Genomic DNA, 18,643 nt, shown 5'->3' with positions numbered 1-18,643 from the left:
ACACAGGCTGTTTCCCAGTGGGGGAGGTATGTTCCTTGAATTAAGGAGGTCATCAGCCAGCTCACACCAAGGAATTGGCCCTGAGACATTGACCAGCATAGGGCAGAGTGGCAGCAGCCCGGAGCACGTCCCTGTCCAAGTGCTTTGGACATGTGCTGCTGGCCTGCAAGCCATGACTCACAGAAACTTGTTTTCCTCAACCTGTAACTTTATTTAGCTCATTCCTAATAATTATTTTCTACCAATACTGCTGCACTGTTAAATGGGGCTCTTGATTCAGTTACCAATTTTCTTTCCTAAAGACTTGATTTGATATTGATATTGATTGATTGAGATTTGATTTTTATCTCAGAAGACTAATGCTCACATTTGAAACTGGCCCTAGATAAAAGGCCTTCCTCAGCCTAATCCACCCTGAGTGGATCTCCTGCCTCCCACAGCATAGACTGGTGACAGATGGTGACACCTTTTGGGGGAGGCAGCCCCAAACAACCACCATGAGAAAGGACAGGTGAGTAAAAAGGCTGAATGTAGAAACAGGTACTATGCCTACCTCTAGCCTGCTTTCAGTCTTCCCCTTTGGATGGTGGGAAGTTACTTGAGACCCTAAGGATCTGAAATCCACAAATCTTTGTCACCTGTCTCTCACTGTTGCAGTTGCAGACACACCTGTTAAGCTGCATAACAACAGAAATGAACTGCAGACCTGTGCTCATCAGATGCCTGACCAGAAGACTGACCAGCTTCTTTGTGGAAATTGAAGGTTATTGTATTGTGCTGCTTCTTGCAACACAGCAAGGGAAAGTCTGTGCTGATCTGGGTCACAGCAGCCCTCTGGGTAACCCCTCACTGGCAGCAAGTGCAGGGTGAACCCCACAGACCCAACTGAGCCCCCTCAGGTTAGTAGCTGCCTGCACTGAATCCTGTTTGATGCCCCAGCTGCTTTGAATTTTCTGTTTACAGAGCTGGGATGGGCTTCAGTAACTGGTGAAAATGAGATAAAGATCTCTACAAAAACTGAAATTTATATGAAGATTTTAAATGATGCTAATGGAAGACCGGTTGACCACATGTATTTCCCATGTTGGTGTTACAGAGAGAGAAACAATGGGTTGCTGTGCTGCTAAAATCTGGAATTAAATCCATCTTCTCAGCACACTAGAATGTGTATCTTGTGAGTATAAAAGAGTTGTATAAGAACAACTGCTTAGAACTGAAAGAAATGCTGTAATTGGATAGAATTAATAATATTAAACCAAATCACTGGTCTGCAACACTCCATATGGCACCTTACAGGGGCAAGGACATCAGCTGTTGGCTCACAGCCACACACACTGAGGTATGCAATTTAAAGGAACTGACCCCTGTTTTAGAGATGATTCTCCCATAACTATCCTGCCATCATCACTGCTGGGACCTGTCCTAGACTTTTGTGGAACAGGTGGCAACCTGGTGGCCATGTACTGGCATTCCTGGGAGTGAGGACCAGAGCTTGGCTCTTGGGGCTGTGTTCAAGGTCCCAGCTGCTGCCCCATCAGCCCTGCAGGAAGGCAGCAGATGCCAGGTGATGTGTGGCAGGTCAGGGCTCTCCCCCTGCCAGGAAGAATGGACTGAGCTACCAAATCTCTGAGGGTGAACACAGAACTTCATTCTTATCCTTTCCCATCTGCTGAGGAGCAGGACATGCAGAGTGGCTCAATACCTTGGAGATGCAGCTTACAGGCATATTACGGAGAACACTCACACTGGCAGCTACCTCTTCCTACCCACTGTTCACAAAGCCAAGGAAGAGGCCATACTCTGAAGTGTCAGAGTGCTTGGGGCAGCCTGGGGAAAAGGTTTAATCTGGCTCTTTATGTATGTGCTCATCTGAGCTCATTTGGGCCTAAGGAGCTTCCCCATGATGGGGAGGTTGAAGCCTCAATTGTTCTGTCTCAGAAGCTGGGGTTGGCTGGAGGAAACCAAGACCCTCTTCTCCAAACCACCTGCAGAGGACACAATTCAAAAGTCACTGTGCTGGCTATATGCAATTTGAGGTCCTGTGTACAGAAATATAAATAGGTTTGTGCTGAAGGATGTCCTTCCTCAGCCAGATAGGAAACATCTCTGTTTCATGATATGCAACTCCAGTTCAGTTTCTAGACAAAGACAGTGAATGGAATAATGTACTTTGGTCTACTCTGAAAAGTGTTCTGAGTGAAACCACCTGAAATTCCCATTAGGTCCTTCAGATGCAAGTAAATGATAAGGACTAAAAAGGCAAACACCTATGTGTGGTTAGCTGGCTTTCTTACCACCCTCTCTTGTTCACAAACCCGTGACTGCAAAACACAAACCCAGCATCTAATACTGCATAATCTTCCTTTCTGCTTAGTAGTGTTCTTCTCTGAGTGTAGCTTCACCCAAACCAAAAGTGTCATGATACCAAATATTTCTGAGGAATTAGGTGATTCTGTTTTGGATTTCCTGCCAGTTAGTTGAATGCAGCTTTTCCTACTGCAGCTTTTCCTAGGTCACAATGTTTTGGTTCCTCTCCCTATTTCTAGTGGAACTCCAGAGGGAGAGGAGGCATATTTTTTATACACAGTACCTTTCCAGTTTCAATATATAAATGTGGTACCATCTGTTAAGTCTATCAGGGATGAAATGTGATGCATCTGTTTGTGTTCAGCTTTCATTTGATGGAGCAGATTCTGTAAATCTGCACAGCAGCTCTTCTGGAAACATAAGAAATTCAAATGAAAATGCTAACTGGAATTTAGTGTGTGTTTCTGTGTAAGTCACATTTTTTGTGGCTCATTTATGTGATAATACATTGCTAGAATGAGCATTATATAAGCCACATATACTCCTGGAAAAAACATGTTTTACCACTTAAAAACAAAATGAGTTTTTGGCACTTTTAATTTCTTAGGTTTCTTGTCTGTGTAGTAAGCATTTTTGCCATTCCAATCTTAGTTGCCCTTTTTTTTAAATAAGCTTGAAGCTTTCTTGACATCCTTAGTCAATGTAACACCAGACCCACGTGGGGTAAAAAGAAGCTGTTGGTTGCATCGGAGAAATTTTTTAGAACACGTTCCTTGTGGAACCTCAAAAATCTATGGAGTTATTAAATTCACACATATTTCTTAGAAGTGCAAATAAAATCAGCTGTATGGTTGTGAACATATAAGGCCAGAAAGCTAAACTCTGTTGCTAAATCACAGCAGAAGAGTGAGCACAGCTTCCAACAGCACTTTAATACACCCTATCTGTTGGGTTTCTTTTCCCAATTTTGAAGAAGCTTCAATAACCTAATCTACCTCTTTTGCCACAGTAACATTCCCTGTATATGTCAAATGCATTGTCTGGAAGCAACATCTTTGGTGTCGCTGTGACTCTTTGGGACTTCTCTAATCTAATGCAAAACTGCTTTGCAGAGGGAGCAATACTGATCTGAAATAAAGTCCCACACAAGAAACATAAAAACAGCTGCACTGTGCTGTGAGAAACTCATAGAAGGGTGCAAGAAAAGGGCAAACACACCAGCATATTTTACAAGAGGTCCAATGCTCAGGGTACTAGTAGGAGCCACAGGTGATTGTTTTTCCTACATTAATTTGTCTGATCTTATTCTGAGCTCCTTTTGGTCTTCTGACCCACAGCAGGAGGGGGCTGCTACACTGGACAGTCAGCCTGGATGTGGTGGTTTCACATGAGCCCTTTCCAGCTGCTCTGGGAGATGCTACATCTCCTCTTTGCTTGGTACCTGCCACCTCCAGGCCTGTCACCCACTAGGTTTGCAAATAAATTCTCATTCTCTGTGTCCTTCTGTTGCCAGGTCTGACAGTTCTTTATGATGCTCCTCCCAGGAGAGATTGCTGGGATTTATTTACCTGCTCTACAGAATTCTTTCTCACACAGGGCACCAGAAGGGAAATCATGCTTCCAGAGATGGTGGGCATCAGAATTGGCTAAGAAATTGTACAATTTATATTTTTGTTTTTTCTATTCCTTTCTTAAAATTCTTAGCATTTGATTTACTTGTTTGACCAGAAAGGAGCTAAGCTAATATTTTCACAGGTCTATCTGTAACAGCTACAAGACCCCTTTTATATATGGTCATTCTTACTTCAGAGTCCACAGCAGTGTTTGTGAAACAGGAGCATGCTTCCTCAGTGCCCACTACTTGGAATTTCTCACCACTGAGTTTCTCTACTATTTCCTTCTTCAGTCAGTCCCTCCCATGAGATTCTCCTGCAAAGATTTCTTGACTGTTTATTTTCCCTATTTTGAATCTCATTGCAAGCAAGTGTTGCTAGATTTCCCTCCCCTTCCCAGATCTCTTATGAATGCTCTGAACTGCATGGGTGGCAGTGTTGGAAAGACTGATAATTTATCTTTATTCCCTAGCTGCAGTCAGTGAGGTGACCTTTTCTCTTCTCCCTACCCATTTTAGGGTGGTTTTTAAAGTTTTTCACGAAACACACTGCCAAACACATTCTGAAAAAACAAGAAGTCTGTTTCAACAGGCTTCCTTTTCCACTGCTTCAAAGGATTCATAAGCCATGAGTTCCTCCTACAAGCATCACACTTCCCCATTGTGGACTACATGTTCTTGTGCTTGTCAATGAGATTTTTCACAACTTTTTCATATGTTTATAACCCTGTTTCTTATAGGTGTCAGGCTACTGGGGGTGTAGTACCCAGAACTCTTCTGAAGACAGACCTCTCAGCAAGGGACATTCCACCCATGACCAGAAGTGGACTTTATACACAACAGTGCACTTACCTTAAAAGCCAAAATGATACTTATGAAAAGGAGGATAATCACAACCAGACATGTAGGGTTCACAGACATAATCTCTTCCTTGTAGGGAAAATTGTTGGGCTGCATAAGCAAAAACAAGCAAAACACTGTGAGTCAATCTCAGAAGTCATTTAAGAGCCTTTCAGCTAGTGCATTCTATAATTAGCAGCTTACAAAGCTTTCTGTGATCTACTAAATCCAGAGCTCTCCCCACCAACAACCAGTTTCAGTAAGTGTGGCTACAACAGGCACTGTGAACACTCAGCTGCCAAAGGCTCCCTGGAGGGCTGGGGGATTTGCTTTTTGCTTTGGATGTGGTGTGGGCTCTCTCTTCCTCTGTGCACATTGTGTTTGTATCTGACACAAACTAGCAGAAGTCTGAGAGCTTGGCAGCAGGAAATCTTCCACCATGGGAAAAGGCAAGCAAATCTCGTACTTACTGATTTATCATTACTCTGGCACTGGTTGCCAAAGAACAGTGGCAGCTCTTTCCAGAAAGTCAAAGCAGGAAAAACTGGACAGCATAATCCTTTCACCTAATATTTTATGACATTTCAAAATACCTTCAGTCTCTTCTGCTCCATCTTGTTTTGGCTAAATTTGGACTACTTCTCTAGGAGCACTTGTTAGTGCTGCCAAGTGTGTGCCCCATGGAGTCATGGGTCCTACACGGGGCCACCTCATGATTTCAAGCTGAAATGTGGAAATCTGCCCCAGGCCCTTCTCTTACCACATACATGACGTAGAAGTGACAACATGAATCTTCCTGCTTAGCACAGGCTCTAGTGATTTAGATCTGTGATACACTTTAGGATCAGTGACTGAAAAACAGCCCCTAAAAATGTTTTACTGTATTTTTTATTGCCTAAAATCTCCATGTCCTTTGAAATGAACGTTCCAAATAGTTCTGAAACACTGCGAGATACGAGTTCCTGTTTCTGTTAGAATAAACCATTGTTCACAGACAGAGCTGTTCTCCACAAAAGATAACTCCACTGCAACAGAAGCTCATTATATCTGAATGCAATAGTTCCTTCCACACAACTCCCTTTTCCCTTACAGGTCTAATTACTTAACCAGGCCAGCTCTGCCTCCTTGTCAGGACAATTAACTAGACCGAGCTATAACTGTATTCTTGGCAATGATGGTGTAAATCCAGAGTAACCCCTTAATAACCCTTATTCCAGCACTCAGCCCAGTGCATCAGGAAATTATCTTTTTTTTGGACAGCTGCTACTGAGAATAGCTCTTTATTTAGCGCTTCCATGAACTGCTCAGAGTGGTTAACATCAACAGCAGCTGTAACCATTTGCAGCTAGATGTTACATAAGCACATTTTCTGCTTCTTGACAGCAATGTTTCTGTTCCTCTACTGAACTCCATGACTGAAGTTTTTTATCATGTTATCATCTTTGTTGAGGTAGAGCTTTTGTAGAGAACTAGCTTGCTATAATTCAGTAAGTTACTGCTTTTTTTTCCACAGAAGGTTATTCTAAATATAGTGGATGCAGTCATCCAGAGACCAAGAAAGCAAGAGTATATGCAAAAGAACAATGCACTGAAAAATTAAACAAAAACTTTACATGCATAAAATGCAAGTATTAATACCCCAACCTGCCCTCCTGATTGCAGAAGGGACACCATAAGCTAGGAAGTTAGAAAGTCCAGTCAGGTTAAGACAGTTACAGTAAATCTGTACCCAAATTATTTTTTCAGTACTTATCTAATATTAAAAGAATAGTCAAAATAGTTTGTGAATGTAATAAAAAATTCTTATTAAGACTTTGGTTCTCAAAAGAAGAACCTGGTTTTTGGGAACCAGTCACTGGTCAAAGACTGGATGACTGCATGCTGTGTTTCTGGCCATAATCTAATGGGCTGTTTCTAAACATCAGCTCAAAAGGGATTTACACGGGGGCAAGAAGAGGGCAGGCAAATGACCAAGAAAATTCCCACTTCCTTGAAAAGCAGGAACATCTGCTGGAGCCATGAACCCTGGTCAAGTCTGGTGCAGGGTGTGCTGCTCAGCAGTGCCTGGCCTTCCCTTATATCAGCACCAGTGTTTCAGCAAATATTTCAGCAAAGCCAGGAGAGCACATGAGGAACAAATACAGAGGTTTGGCCCCTTTAGGCTCAGCTTTCTGAGTCTCTGTCCAGAAGAGATGAGAGGTGTAATCAGCCCCAGAGAGGTAGTGGGTGCTGCACCCATGCCTTGGTCACCCCCACACACAGGTGCCTGGGAGATCTTGGTGCAGGATGTGAAAACTAAAGTCAGTCTCTTCTGGAGCTTCCAGCTTCCTGTGTGGGAGACAAAGCTTTCAGTTCTCTGATGGATAGCCCAGGAGCATTGGGTCAGCATGGAAGAAACCCTTTGTCTTGTTTTGCTAACTGGGCTGGGCCAGCCTATGAGCAGTCTGATCTAAAGTCACAACTACAAACCCCTCCAAGTGCTGTAGGAAAACCAATTTATGATACCTGCACCTTTGGCAAAGAAGCAGGAAAGATGGTAGGGAACATCTCAACTGGCTCCAGTCGCACACGGTCCAGGGACCACGCTGGAACTGGTGCCATTAGGCAGCCCTTGGGGTCCCATCCCACGGCTGCAACTGTTCCCAAAATCTCATCAATTCCCACAGAAAACAGGTACCAAGAGTGGTTCAGATGAATCAAACCACTGGTCTTCACTGACTGCAATGATGAATTTAAATATTGATGTGAATACATGAGGTGGGACAAGAAATTCTGCTCCTGTCTTGGGAGTTTGTTCTCCTGTGGGAAGACTGGTAGCTGAAATCCTGCTGCTGGGAAGGTTCCAGGCACCAGGATTGGTGCTGCAACTTCTGGAAAAAGATCAGTGTCAGATGGTGTGCAAGGCTTGATGGAGCTGTGACTGAAATACATCTGGGTGGGAAAAATTAAGCCTATCATTGGAAATAGAGGAGTGATTTTGGAGCAGAACACGACGAAATTTTCTATACAAACAAAAGGTAGTTGCAATGGTGTTGCACTGGCATGCTAAAGTTATAATTAAAGTGTCATTTATAACCTTGTCATGGACATGGAGAGGACTGTGTGCATAATAATATACCTGATACACTTCTAATAAAAAAAAAATACTACTTATGCATATCAAAGCATGGACACTTTAAAAGACTCTAAAACGTGCATGGAAAGTACATTTCTACTGCCTTGGTATTGTACAAATGCACAAGAAGAATAAAATGACAAAGGCTAAAGCCATTTCTCATTCCCTCAGCCTGCTTGCATGACCTTTCATGTCTTACTTCTCCTTGGATCACAAAAAATCCACTTTAAAATACAGGGAGGATTGTCATTCCAAGTTAGAATCCTCCAAGTATTGAAATCTTACAACTTTGAAAGAAAACAGCAATGTGTCTGTAGAATTTGTAAAGCTCTGCTATGAAGTTAGTGGAACTTCTTCAGAATCATAAAATGGCATTAAAAATGTCAGAAAGGATATTTTGGTTTTAAGCTTTAATTTATAGGAAACATTTCTTTAGGTTAATCTCCTTATGTTCTCTAGACATTTCTCCATAAATTTAAAAGCATGGCTGATACCACCTGAATTGTTAGGCAGCAGCATTGCAGGCAGTCCCACAGTAAAGCTATTTAATATATTTTGAAATTTTGTTTAGATGAACTGTCATAGTCCTGCACTTTGATTAGAAAAAGTTTGCATAACTCAGTTGCAGCCCAGCCTGTTCTGCACCTCTGCTTCAATCCATTTCATATGCTGTTATCAAATGACAGAAGATGAAGTGTTTAATTTGAAGGCTTTAAAACGCCCATAAATCAAAGATTTAGTGGGGCTAAATGAAAGTAATGTGCTTTAGGTCAAACTGCTTTAGACCAAGAACTAAATGATTTTTATTTTACACGTTGGATTTGCTGCATGCAAAAGTTTTTTCTTTTTAAATTACAATAATAATAACCAAGATATCCAGTGTAACTCTTAGAAACTTGTGGTGATCACATGATCACCACAAAACTTACTAAATGCAAAACTTGTAACATTTACTTATTTTACATGACCCTTCAGGCTAAGATGCTCCTGCTATCCATGGCAATTAAGTAGCACACCTGAGTGCAGCTGGGTATCAAAAGGCAACAAGAAGTTTCCAAAGACACTGTTCCTGGGAAAGAAGAAGCCAGCATAGGCTGATGTTACCAAACACCCTGTGAACACTATTGCAACATTTTCAGCTATGGCCCCGACCAGCTCACTGATATGTGATCATCATCTTGCTAAAAGTACATGGAGAGTTTCACAGTGGCTGTAACTCATCACCCACAGACTGACATCTGGCAGATGTAAAAGTAACTACAGCATGATACCAGAGTAACTATAGAACAATACCAGATAATAATGAAGTAGAAATGGTTAAAGAAACAGGGTTTTTCTGAGACTGCTAAATGTATTCTGTTACCAAATGCACACTTTCTTCCAGATATTCAATAATGGATTTGAAGAACAGTTGGGATTTTTCATTTACCTTATGGGGCTGTGCCCCCTAAAATGTCGTTTCCCAAATGCAAAGTGGGTTTAGAGGAACAGAAACGGCAAGAATGCCAGGAAGAAACACAATCCTTGTTTCCTGCCTACCCTGGCAGACCACTGCAAAGGGGATGAGGGCAAGACAACCCCAGGGCTTAGGGTTTGCAAACCATCAGGAGGGATCACCCCGAATGGCACTGCATTTGTGGTGTAATTGCTTGCATTGATTTTCACCTTGTCCCATACCTGAGTATCTGATAACAGTGGATGTGCCCTTCACATCTCCCCTCTGCTCCTGGCCACTCAGACAGATGTACCTACTCTGAACCAAATGTAACAACCTCATGCCAACAGATGTTTCCTTCCAGGTAAAGGGACAGGGGCCTCCGGTTGAGCCACTTGTGCTTGGGACCACAGCTAAGACACAGGAGGCATAATCAGCTTCAAAGTAGATGCAGAACAGCTTCAAAACTTTTTTGAACCTTAACTGTGACAGAACTTATCACAGCTCTTGGTAGTTTTCCCTATCACTAATCTCCAGCACAAATGATAAAATACAAACTAATCCTTGTTTCTAAATGAACTTAACTTGGACTAGCTTGCAGCTGCTCATTAGCATTATGCCTTACATCTAATTTAAACAGCATTTTAATACCTCATTACTTTGCATATGAAACCTCTAATGTCACTTCCTCTTGGTCTTCTCTCTCAGTAAATGAAGCAGGGAAAACTGACTGTCTCTCATCATACTACAATATATCCAGCTTTTATATAGTTTTTTTAAGAACTTTTCTGTATGTTCTCTGACTTTCAAACCTTGTTTTTTTAACAACCAGTCTCCATAAATAGATGAAGGAAATCCACACTACTGGCAGAGAAGGGAAGTCTCCCCTCCCTTACTATTAATTGCTCTTTCTTCTGTCCACAAATCCCAAGAGCAATTTTTGCAAACAGCAAAACAACCTAGGGACTCTAGTTTTGCCACTTAAATCCCTTGGCTGCTTACAGGGTCACTGCATCCCAGGCACAGTTGTCAAACCGTGTGCTCATCTGTATTGCTCAGGCTTTTACATTTCCTTGCATTTATCTCTGTAGCAAGATCAGGGGCTGGACTCAAGCTCTCGGGCAGGCTAGCTCAGTGTCAGCCACGGGTTTCATTAGAAGGGAATTTGCTGGGGAAAGTCACAAGTAAATGGGAAATGCAGAGATGTGCTCACTCTGGGCAATGCAGGGTAGGGTCTTCCAGAGGATGACACAGAGCAGCCAGATTATATTCCTGCCCACAGCCTCCCACCAAAGGACTCAATCCCTCTAGACAAAGAGCCTGGAGAAGCTCTCCCATGGCTGACATCAGCTTTAGTGAAATGCCTCTCGGGGTCCAACATTATTAATGGAAGTCAGGAGAAGCATGAAATCTACTGCTGATTGCTGGAGACCTTCCTCTACTGAAAATAGAAACTCACTGGCAGATGGTCAGCTTGACCACAACCCTGTGCAGTCTGCCAGCTAACCTCTCCTAATCCATGTGATACATCCTGTATTGATCTGGTGCTTTATTGTTGCTCTGAGCATCATGCTGCGAAGTCAAACATCTCATCAAAGCCCATTATGCCCCTGCCCATCTTTATTGATGGAGTCAGTAATCTTGTCACTGAAGGAAAATGAGTTTGCCTGCAGGACTGATTTCTCATGAAACTGTGCTGGCAGTCATTAATAATTTTTTTCTGCTCTAATCCATTATCAATTGACCGTCCTCTCAGCCCCAGCCCTTCTGTTATTATTCTGCTTGCTAGCAATGTCAGGCTAATCAGCCTATAATTATCCTGGAAATCCCCCTTGCCCTTTTGAGCACTGACAGTTTAGCACTCCTGAAGACCTGTGGCATTTCATTATCAGTCCAGAATGTGATTTACAACAGCAAGACAAAGACGTGTGCAACCAAAGATTCAGCTCCAGAGCAGCAGTACAGATCACAGAGTGCTCTGCTGCAGCACCAAATCCCTTCCAAGACCTGCTCTTTCTATTTCTGCTACAGAAGGACCTGTTTTTGGTTTTTTTAATCTAAAAGGAAATAAAGGGATGTGTTAGCACACATTTCAAGAGGAACAGCTGTCTTTGCCCTTCCAGTTAGTCAGCTCCAAATGCAGCATCAGATTTTCAGCAGAAGAGAAGAGGCTTTTAAGTGAACATTGACCAGCCTGTTTTTGCCCCCATCATGTTCTTGTACCATGACCAAGACTGAGTAAAATCTGGTTACAGCTCATGCTCTGGGAAGTGGGGGGAGTTCTGCAGCCACACAGATGCTTGTGCTGCCAGAAGAGCAGGGCTGGCACTGGTGCAGCAGCAGGGGTCTGTAGGCAAAGGACAGGCAGGAAGGCTCCAGCAGCGGCAGTGCCAGCTGTAGCACTCCCAAACCATGGCTGTAATTTGCTCTTTTCCACTCATATCTCAGAGAACCTTTTGATTTATGCTTCTGCTTCTCTTCCAATGCACCATCAGCTGTGAATGCAGGTGGGTGTTAAATAAGATGAAGGATAACAGGCTCCTGATACAGCCCAGCTCTCACTGGCATGACACATTGCCTCTTCCTGCAGATTTGTGTGGCTACTTATCTGCCTGCTGTTTCTCATTACCTGTTATTTATACTGGCCAGCTTTCCATCCACATAACAAAGTTCACAGCCAAGCTAATCTGTATGCAGGTTCTCAAGGCAGATTTTCAGGGACATTTGCAGCACTGGCTTCTCCAGAGCTCTGTGACTCCACATGAACCCTGCTGGACATGGGACGTGCTCCTGTGATGAGACAGAGGCTGGTGGGCTCTTGTCTTTGCTCTAGGGCCTTGTGATCATATCCTCTACACTTGTGCAATACTGGCCATGGATGTTTGGCCAAAGCAGAACAAGAAGGGAGACTCTAAATGTCCCTAAGACAGAATCCAAACTATTTTCTAGCAAAACCAAACCTACACTTAATCAAACTCCTGCCTAATTAAATGTGTTATAGCTTCTGAATAAATTAAAAGGAGCAACAAAATATCCTTGAAAGAGTACCAAAAATAAGCCACTGGATATGAACACAATAACTCTGAACTGCAAGAAATAATTGTAAAAACAATTATTTATTATCTATATCTTGCAATCACTCTAAATGAATGGTGCTGAGAGCTTTCACATCATTGCAAAACTTCTGAGCTTTTCACAAATACTGTAGTAAGTTACTAATGCAGCCTTGCAAGGACGATGAATTCAGTCTGGCAAGGACTGAAAGAACTTCTCAAGGACTGTATGAGAAGGATACCACTGGCCAGGAATACAGGGCAGAAACTCCACCTTATAGAGGTTTTTCCCCCCAAAGGTTTGTGAACATCAAGTGATTTACCAGCTGACGGAGGTAATCCTGAATTGTGCTGGGATAGACGAGAACACTGATGGCAACCAACGTGTTGAGGGCAAAGTCAAAGATCTGGTAACAGAAGAATGGGATGATCCAAGCTGCATGTTGCTGAAAAGAAAATAAATCAGAAACTCATCAGCCATAAGTTAAAATAGAGGAATATATATCTTTCTACAGGAATCTAAGAAATATTTGACATTATGGAGTATTAAATCAGATAAAAGAAATATGACATTCAGCCAAAAGCTTTGGCCAAGGCAATTTGGCCTCTCTACTGCAGTCATATGTGTGGTGCAGCTCCCACAGCTCATTACATTAGGAGATTCTGAAACCACACAATACATTTCCTTTCTAATTAATAGGATTAATGTTGGAACAAACCACAGGCTTGGGAGGTGAATGGGAAAAAATTCCCTTAACTTTGATAAGTACAAGATTCAGTTCTCTGAATTCACCATTTGCCCAGAGGTCACTCATATTTGAAACTGCAGACAATCAACACAACTGCAGCAGGGGGCCCTGGGGTACCACTGATCTAAGCAATCAGTTCTGCTGCCTCTTCAACTTTTCCCTCTCCCAATTTTCAGCTAAACAAGTAAAGAAGCAATTGTTAGAAAACAGTCTTCTTAATTTTGTTTCTATGGAGTTGTGTGGTTCACTTTATTTGGGTCTTCCCCAAACAGAATGAATTACCTTATATGCACCATATGTAGCCATGGCACAGATCAGAATCATGAGGAGAGAAATTGCAGTGGCAATGCACATATCTGGAAAAGAGACAGGACACATCAGTGATTGCAGGCAAATTCAGAGCTTAGTTTATTTTGCCACCTCCCCTGTGCAGAGCATCTCAAAGGGCAGGGTGGGAGATGGGGGTAGATGGGGTCAGGTGCATTGTTCAGGCATTGCTGGAGGAAATCTCTGGCTTTTGTGGGGAACCTCCTAAGTACAGACAGTGCTTCTATCTGTTCAAGCCCGCAGCATTACACTGTGCTGACACACTAACACTGTGCAAACCACTGCAGCCTCTGTAAGACCATGGAGATGAATGGTCTAGTTTTTCTAGCTTTTCTAAGGATTTTCAAAAATCAGGAGCAGTTTTGACAGGACTGTTTTACTCGTGGTGCTGATATCTGTTTCTTCACCAACAGCTGCTGCATACCATTGCTCATACATCTCTATACTGGAAAAGGAGCAAAAGTGGCAGATAAAGTCATCTTAGCCGAAATAATGTCTTGAAAATTTTCATTTCAACCAATAATACTACAGAGATATATTTATTAATGAAAATGTATAACTGTCAGGAAAGGTAAAGCAGTAAAGAAAGAAAAATATTCTATTCTTTAAAGTTTTGATTGGAGGAATTACAGGACTCCTATCTTTTTATTCTACTGCTGATCAGCTCTAAATTAACTTTTCATTAGATTTAAGTTCCTAAGCCATGAACAGTTGGAAGGAGATCCTGGGGGGAAAAATTACATGTTTGTTCTTTTCATATGCACCTGCCTAGGTATCATTACAGACCACTGTCAGGAGATCAGAAGTGAATTTCTGAACTTGAGCTTACAGTGAGTTTGGGAGTGCAGGGGAACACTGTGCCTATTTTCTGAGGTTAAGCCAGTGCACAGAGAGGACAGAGGACGTGGGGTACACAGGACGTGGCTTTAGAGACCCCATCTCTGTTGGTACCTGAGGTACTTGCTGCTCACATTGCTGTCACCAGGTTTAAACTCCCTGCCTTGATGAGGTTTGTGGAGGAGCTCTGAGATGCACAAACACACCACAGAGTTCAGGATGCTCACTAGCCTGACTTTGGAAGCATTCAGAGTGTAAAGATGGCATCATTTCATCACAGAGCTGCCACAACATCTAACTCCAGCACATGATGAGGAGCGTCCCACAACATGGAACAGTCCTCAACTCAACTCCCTGGATGTATCAAAATCAGATTCTGGGTACATGCCCTGGAGCCTTCACACAAGTCTCTGAAAGGATCTGGCAGCTGTGGACAGGTCTCACCTGCCACCACCAGGAAGCAGTGCAGGCTCAGCCAGGTGATGGCTGAGGAGGAAGGACGGGCACTAAGCCTTGTGTGTCATTATTTCCAGCCTACCAGAATGATCATCCATGTAGAGAACAAAAGAACCCAATCCTCGATCCTCCTGTGCCTGAGGGAGCACAAACTTTGCCCTAGATGGCACAAATCCAGATTTCTGCCTGCAGAGAGGAACCTGAGACACGTGAAGCTGGAGGGAAAATGAGCAAGAGAAGACTGCTGCTGGCAGGTGAGGACATGTCCAGAGCTGCTTGTGTTCTCTGGCTCCTTGGGCACTGCACCTACCTGCAGCAGGATTAAGGACTTCAGAACTCAGGTGTGTCCTTTTCCAGAACACTGCCTGTGTCCTAGGTTTCAGTATTATTGTTCTCTCTCTCTCTTGCCCCCAAAGTTTGTCCTTGTGATTGCATAGGAACTCAAAGGCCACAGAAAAAGTCCTATGGCAGGCTACTTCCTAATTTAATGGATGAAATTTGAAGGATAAAGTGCCCTTTCCTGGCACTTGGAGGAGCACATTCAAACCACTGTAGTCTGATGAGGCCCTGGAGCACAGACGTCCTTTCTCACAGCAGAAATGTTTGAATTTTTGTCTTCTTGTCAAAACAAGCAGGTCTCACCCAGAAGAGGGGCCTGCACTCAGCAGCGAGTTCAGCTCACCCTGGCACTCCCTGCTGCCTTCCCAGTGGCTTCCTCCAGCTCAGCTCATGGGTGCTACACGATGCCATGGGGAGGCAGCTGGGCTCCCTGCTCATCACTCAGGAGGGAATGACATCTCAGTGCATCCCAAATTGCTCTTCAAAGGCACCTCCTTCTCCTCTTGGTATGTGTAGAGAATCCAGACAACCAGTGCAGTGTTTGAGCTGCATTACCTCAACCAGTCTCCAGGTTTTTAGGAGCTGTAAAGGCTGTGCTGTGCCTGCTAGAAGTGATCTGAATTCTGCCCTCAAGATGAAGAAGTATCCACAAAATAACCTTTATTAATAAAAGGTACTGCAGCCTCTTAAGACACTTCTGGCTGTGTGGCCATTTACTCTGGCTGCCTATATACACCCTGTGAAATCAAAATTATTTTGAACAGACCAGGTACAATTAAGGTAATGTAAGAAAAGTGAAAATGGCTGCTGCAGCCACTAACCTCAATTGAACCTCTTGGAAAAGAGGCTCATGGATCCATATTTTGATTCTGACCATCAGTTTGGAGGCACTGCTTATGCACTTGTTCTTGATCCCAACCACCTACTTCCTGCATCTGGGGGGAAGCTGCTGTCATTGTCATTTGCAGCAGATGCAGGAGTCACAAGTTCCACTTTGCTGTGACTGTGGCAGTACTGGTTCAGAGCCAGAGCCCAGCAAACTGTGATGAACCTGACAATGAAGATCTGGTCTGACACACTCATGCTCCCTGTCTCCAGTGCCTCCCTAACAGTGCTCCACCATGCCAAGTCCTAGTTGGCTCCAGCTAGTTCTTTCTCATTTAAGGCTTCATTGGGTTTTTTGAGCTGTGTCAGCTTCAATTAATCAGAGTGAAACTAGATATGCAGCACATTAAATGAGAAACTGACAGGGCTGTGTGATTTTTTTCCCGGCCATGCTGTGCTTTCTATGGCTAGAAGGGCTGCACTTGGACTGCTGAAGGGGTTATCCAGCCCATTTGTCCTAGATGGCTTTTTGAGTTTTCTCCTTGGGTTAAAGAAACCAGTTGAGTTTTTTTCTCCCTGGGTTTAAAGAAAGCAGTGAAGTTTTTTAATTCTTATACCTTGCAATAAGATCCTCTTTTCCTGCCTCTTTGGAGAGAAGATGCTGCTGGGGCTGGGCAGAGCTCCTGTCATGGGGTACTCGTGTGCACAGCAAGCTGCAGCTCCCTGAAAATCACCTCAGGAGTGTTTCCTTGCCTTCCCCTCTCCTCTTGCAGAGGAGGCTGATGGTGGGTGCTGCAGGGACAGGGAGGAGCAGCCAGCAAGGCCAGTCCCTGAGTGTGGAGTGATGGAGACCTCAAATCCTCATCACCTGCACCAGCCCTGGAGTTAATCACTGGCCCTCAGCTTTGAGAGCAGGGGCCAGAAAGCTGCTGAGCAGCAGCCTGCACTCCTCAGGCAGTTTCTCCACTCTCCCAGCCTTATTTTTCCAAGAGCCTCCTGACTGCCAGCTAAGGATTACTGCCTTGCTCTCTCCTGCAGGCTGCTTGTGCAGGCTTGATGCCACCGCTGCCAGCCACCCTGCAGCCCCCTGGGTCACAGCCTGCACAGCAGCAGCATTTCCTCCCTGGGAAAGAGGGGAGGGCAATGAGAAGGAAAGAGCATTCTGCACCTTTGAGCCCAGCACATTTACTCTAGACTATAAAATTAGAGGGGAATATGCTGTCCTGCATATCCTAGGCTGGGGAGGGATCTAGCTTTTGGCCCCTCCCTATATCTGGGACAAGTACTGCATAGGAGGTGATGATGGACTGGGACAGGAATGTACCTACTCCACCACTTCCATTTATCCCCCAGTTGAAGTCCAAGCCTGCTGTCTGTAGATTTCTTTATAAAGTTTTTCTATTTTATTTAATATTTTTAAGCCCTGGGTGCATGTCATATTCAGCAGAGAGACCGTCACATTATTGTCCCCTGTCCTGAGATGTCTGCTTGTCCTGTCTGCCCATCCCAGGGCAGGGACACGGGCAGGTCTTGACCCAAGTTGCTGATATCGGTGTCAAAGCTCCCCTCAGTTTCTGTAGGGCTTGCAGAGGATTTCAATCCTTGCTGTCATGTGGCCTGTGAAGTATCACCCACACATCCCTGACACTATGACAGCAGTAAATAAAACCAAGCAACACCCACTGCTTGTTTGGGCTGTTGACATGTCACGGTGATGATCTGTGTGTCTGAAGAAGCTGAGCAGAAGGCTCAGGCAAAACCCTCTGGGAAGTCAAAATGAATTATAGGGCTTTTCCATCTCCTGCTCTGAGATTATTAGTCTTTTAACAGCAGCAGTACTGCATGGAGCAGCTCACATATTTCACTGGTGTGCACAGCAAGCTGCAGCTCGAGCAGCTTGTTCCTCCCAGTACCTCCCTCTGCCACATGGGTAAGTCTTGGCAGACTTTCTTCCCCCTTGCTTCCTTTTCTAGAATAGAAGGGAAAATAAATAACCTAGAGCTTTTTTTTAAGTGTTCAGGTAAATCCTTTCTCTGACTAATCAAACAGGTACTTTGGAGCCTCTGGTAATGCCCTTGGAACCACACTAAATCCTGTGATTAGAACTGATGTTGCACTGGTATTTCCAAGCAGTTTGCACTAGACTGGCTGTGGCTCTGCAGGTGGCAGGAATTTTTCCCACTGCTGGAACAGAAAATTGAGATTTCTCCATAAAGCATGCACAGCTAGAAATAAATCTGAATCTGAATATTGGGGGAATCCTGGTTTCTTGGAAGTCAGGGGAAACCTGTCATTAACTTCATTTGACTACTGTGACACAGCTGTTAAGTTTTTTTCCAGATGACATTTTCAGAGAGAGAGGGTGTGACAAATTTTACAAGTAAACTCTGTGTCTGCATTTTTTTCTTGTTTGCTATTGATAGGAGCATTGACAGGAATGAGAATAATGGCTATTAGTGTTTGTGTCATTCTTATTTGTCAACAGAAGTACATATAGATAATAACTTTGGGACCTTCCTTAGCACAAAAAATTAGTTATCATCCAGAATTTCATACACGGCTTCAGTGCATGCAGCTAACCTGAAAAACACTTCTTCAAAAAAGACAAAAGTAGGAAAAGAGCATGTTGAGGTTTCTCTGATGATTTATTTCATAATAAAACATTTCATTACATTTGAACAAATACAGTCATGCTTAAAGAATAGAAAAAAGAAATTATCTCCTGCCAGCTATTTCCAGTAACCATAA

General features: G+C 43.5%; 1 protein-coding gene across 1 annotated transcript in view; it reads right to left on the bottom strand.

Annotated features, from left to right (window-relative positions):
- Positions 1 to 18,643, bottom strand: part of LAPTM4B (lysosomal protein transmembrane 4 beta) — a 59,262-nt gene that overhangs the window by 20,992 nt on the left and 19,627 nt on the right. Inside the window, exons 3-5 of the mRNA XM_059864264.1 lie at positions 13,394 to 13,467; positions 12,686 to 12,808; positions 4,772 to 4,870 (exon numbers count right to left, since the gene is read on the bottom strand). Coding sequence (XP_059720247.1) covers positions 4,772 to 4,870; positions 12,686 to 12,808; positions 13,394 to 13,467 — 296 coding nt within the window. The remainder of the gene's footprint in view (positions 1 to 4,771; positions 4,871 to 12,685; positions 12,809 to 13,393; positions 13,468 to 18,643) is intronic.

This window comes from Haemorhous mexicanus, chromosome 1 (genome assembly GCF_027477595.1).
Source record: "Haemorhous mexicanus isolate bHaeMex1 chromosome 1, bHaeMex1.pri, whole genome shotgun sequence".
Taxonomy (NCBI): domain Eukaryota; kingdom Metazoa; phylum Chordata; class Aves; order Passeriformes; family Fringillidae; genus Haemorhous; species Haemorhous mexicanus.
The sequence above is the reverse complement of the archived record's forward strand: the minus strand, read 5'-3'. Positions and strand labels throughout refer to the sequence as shown.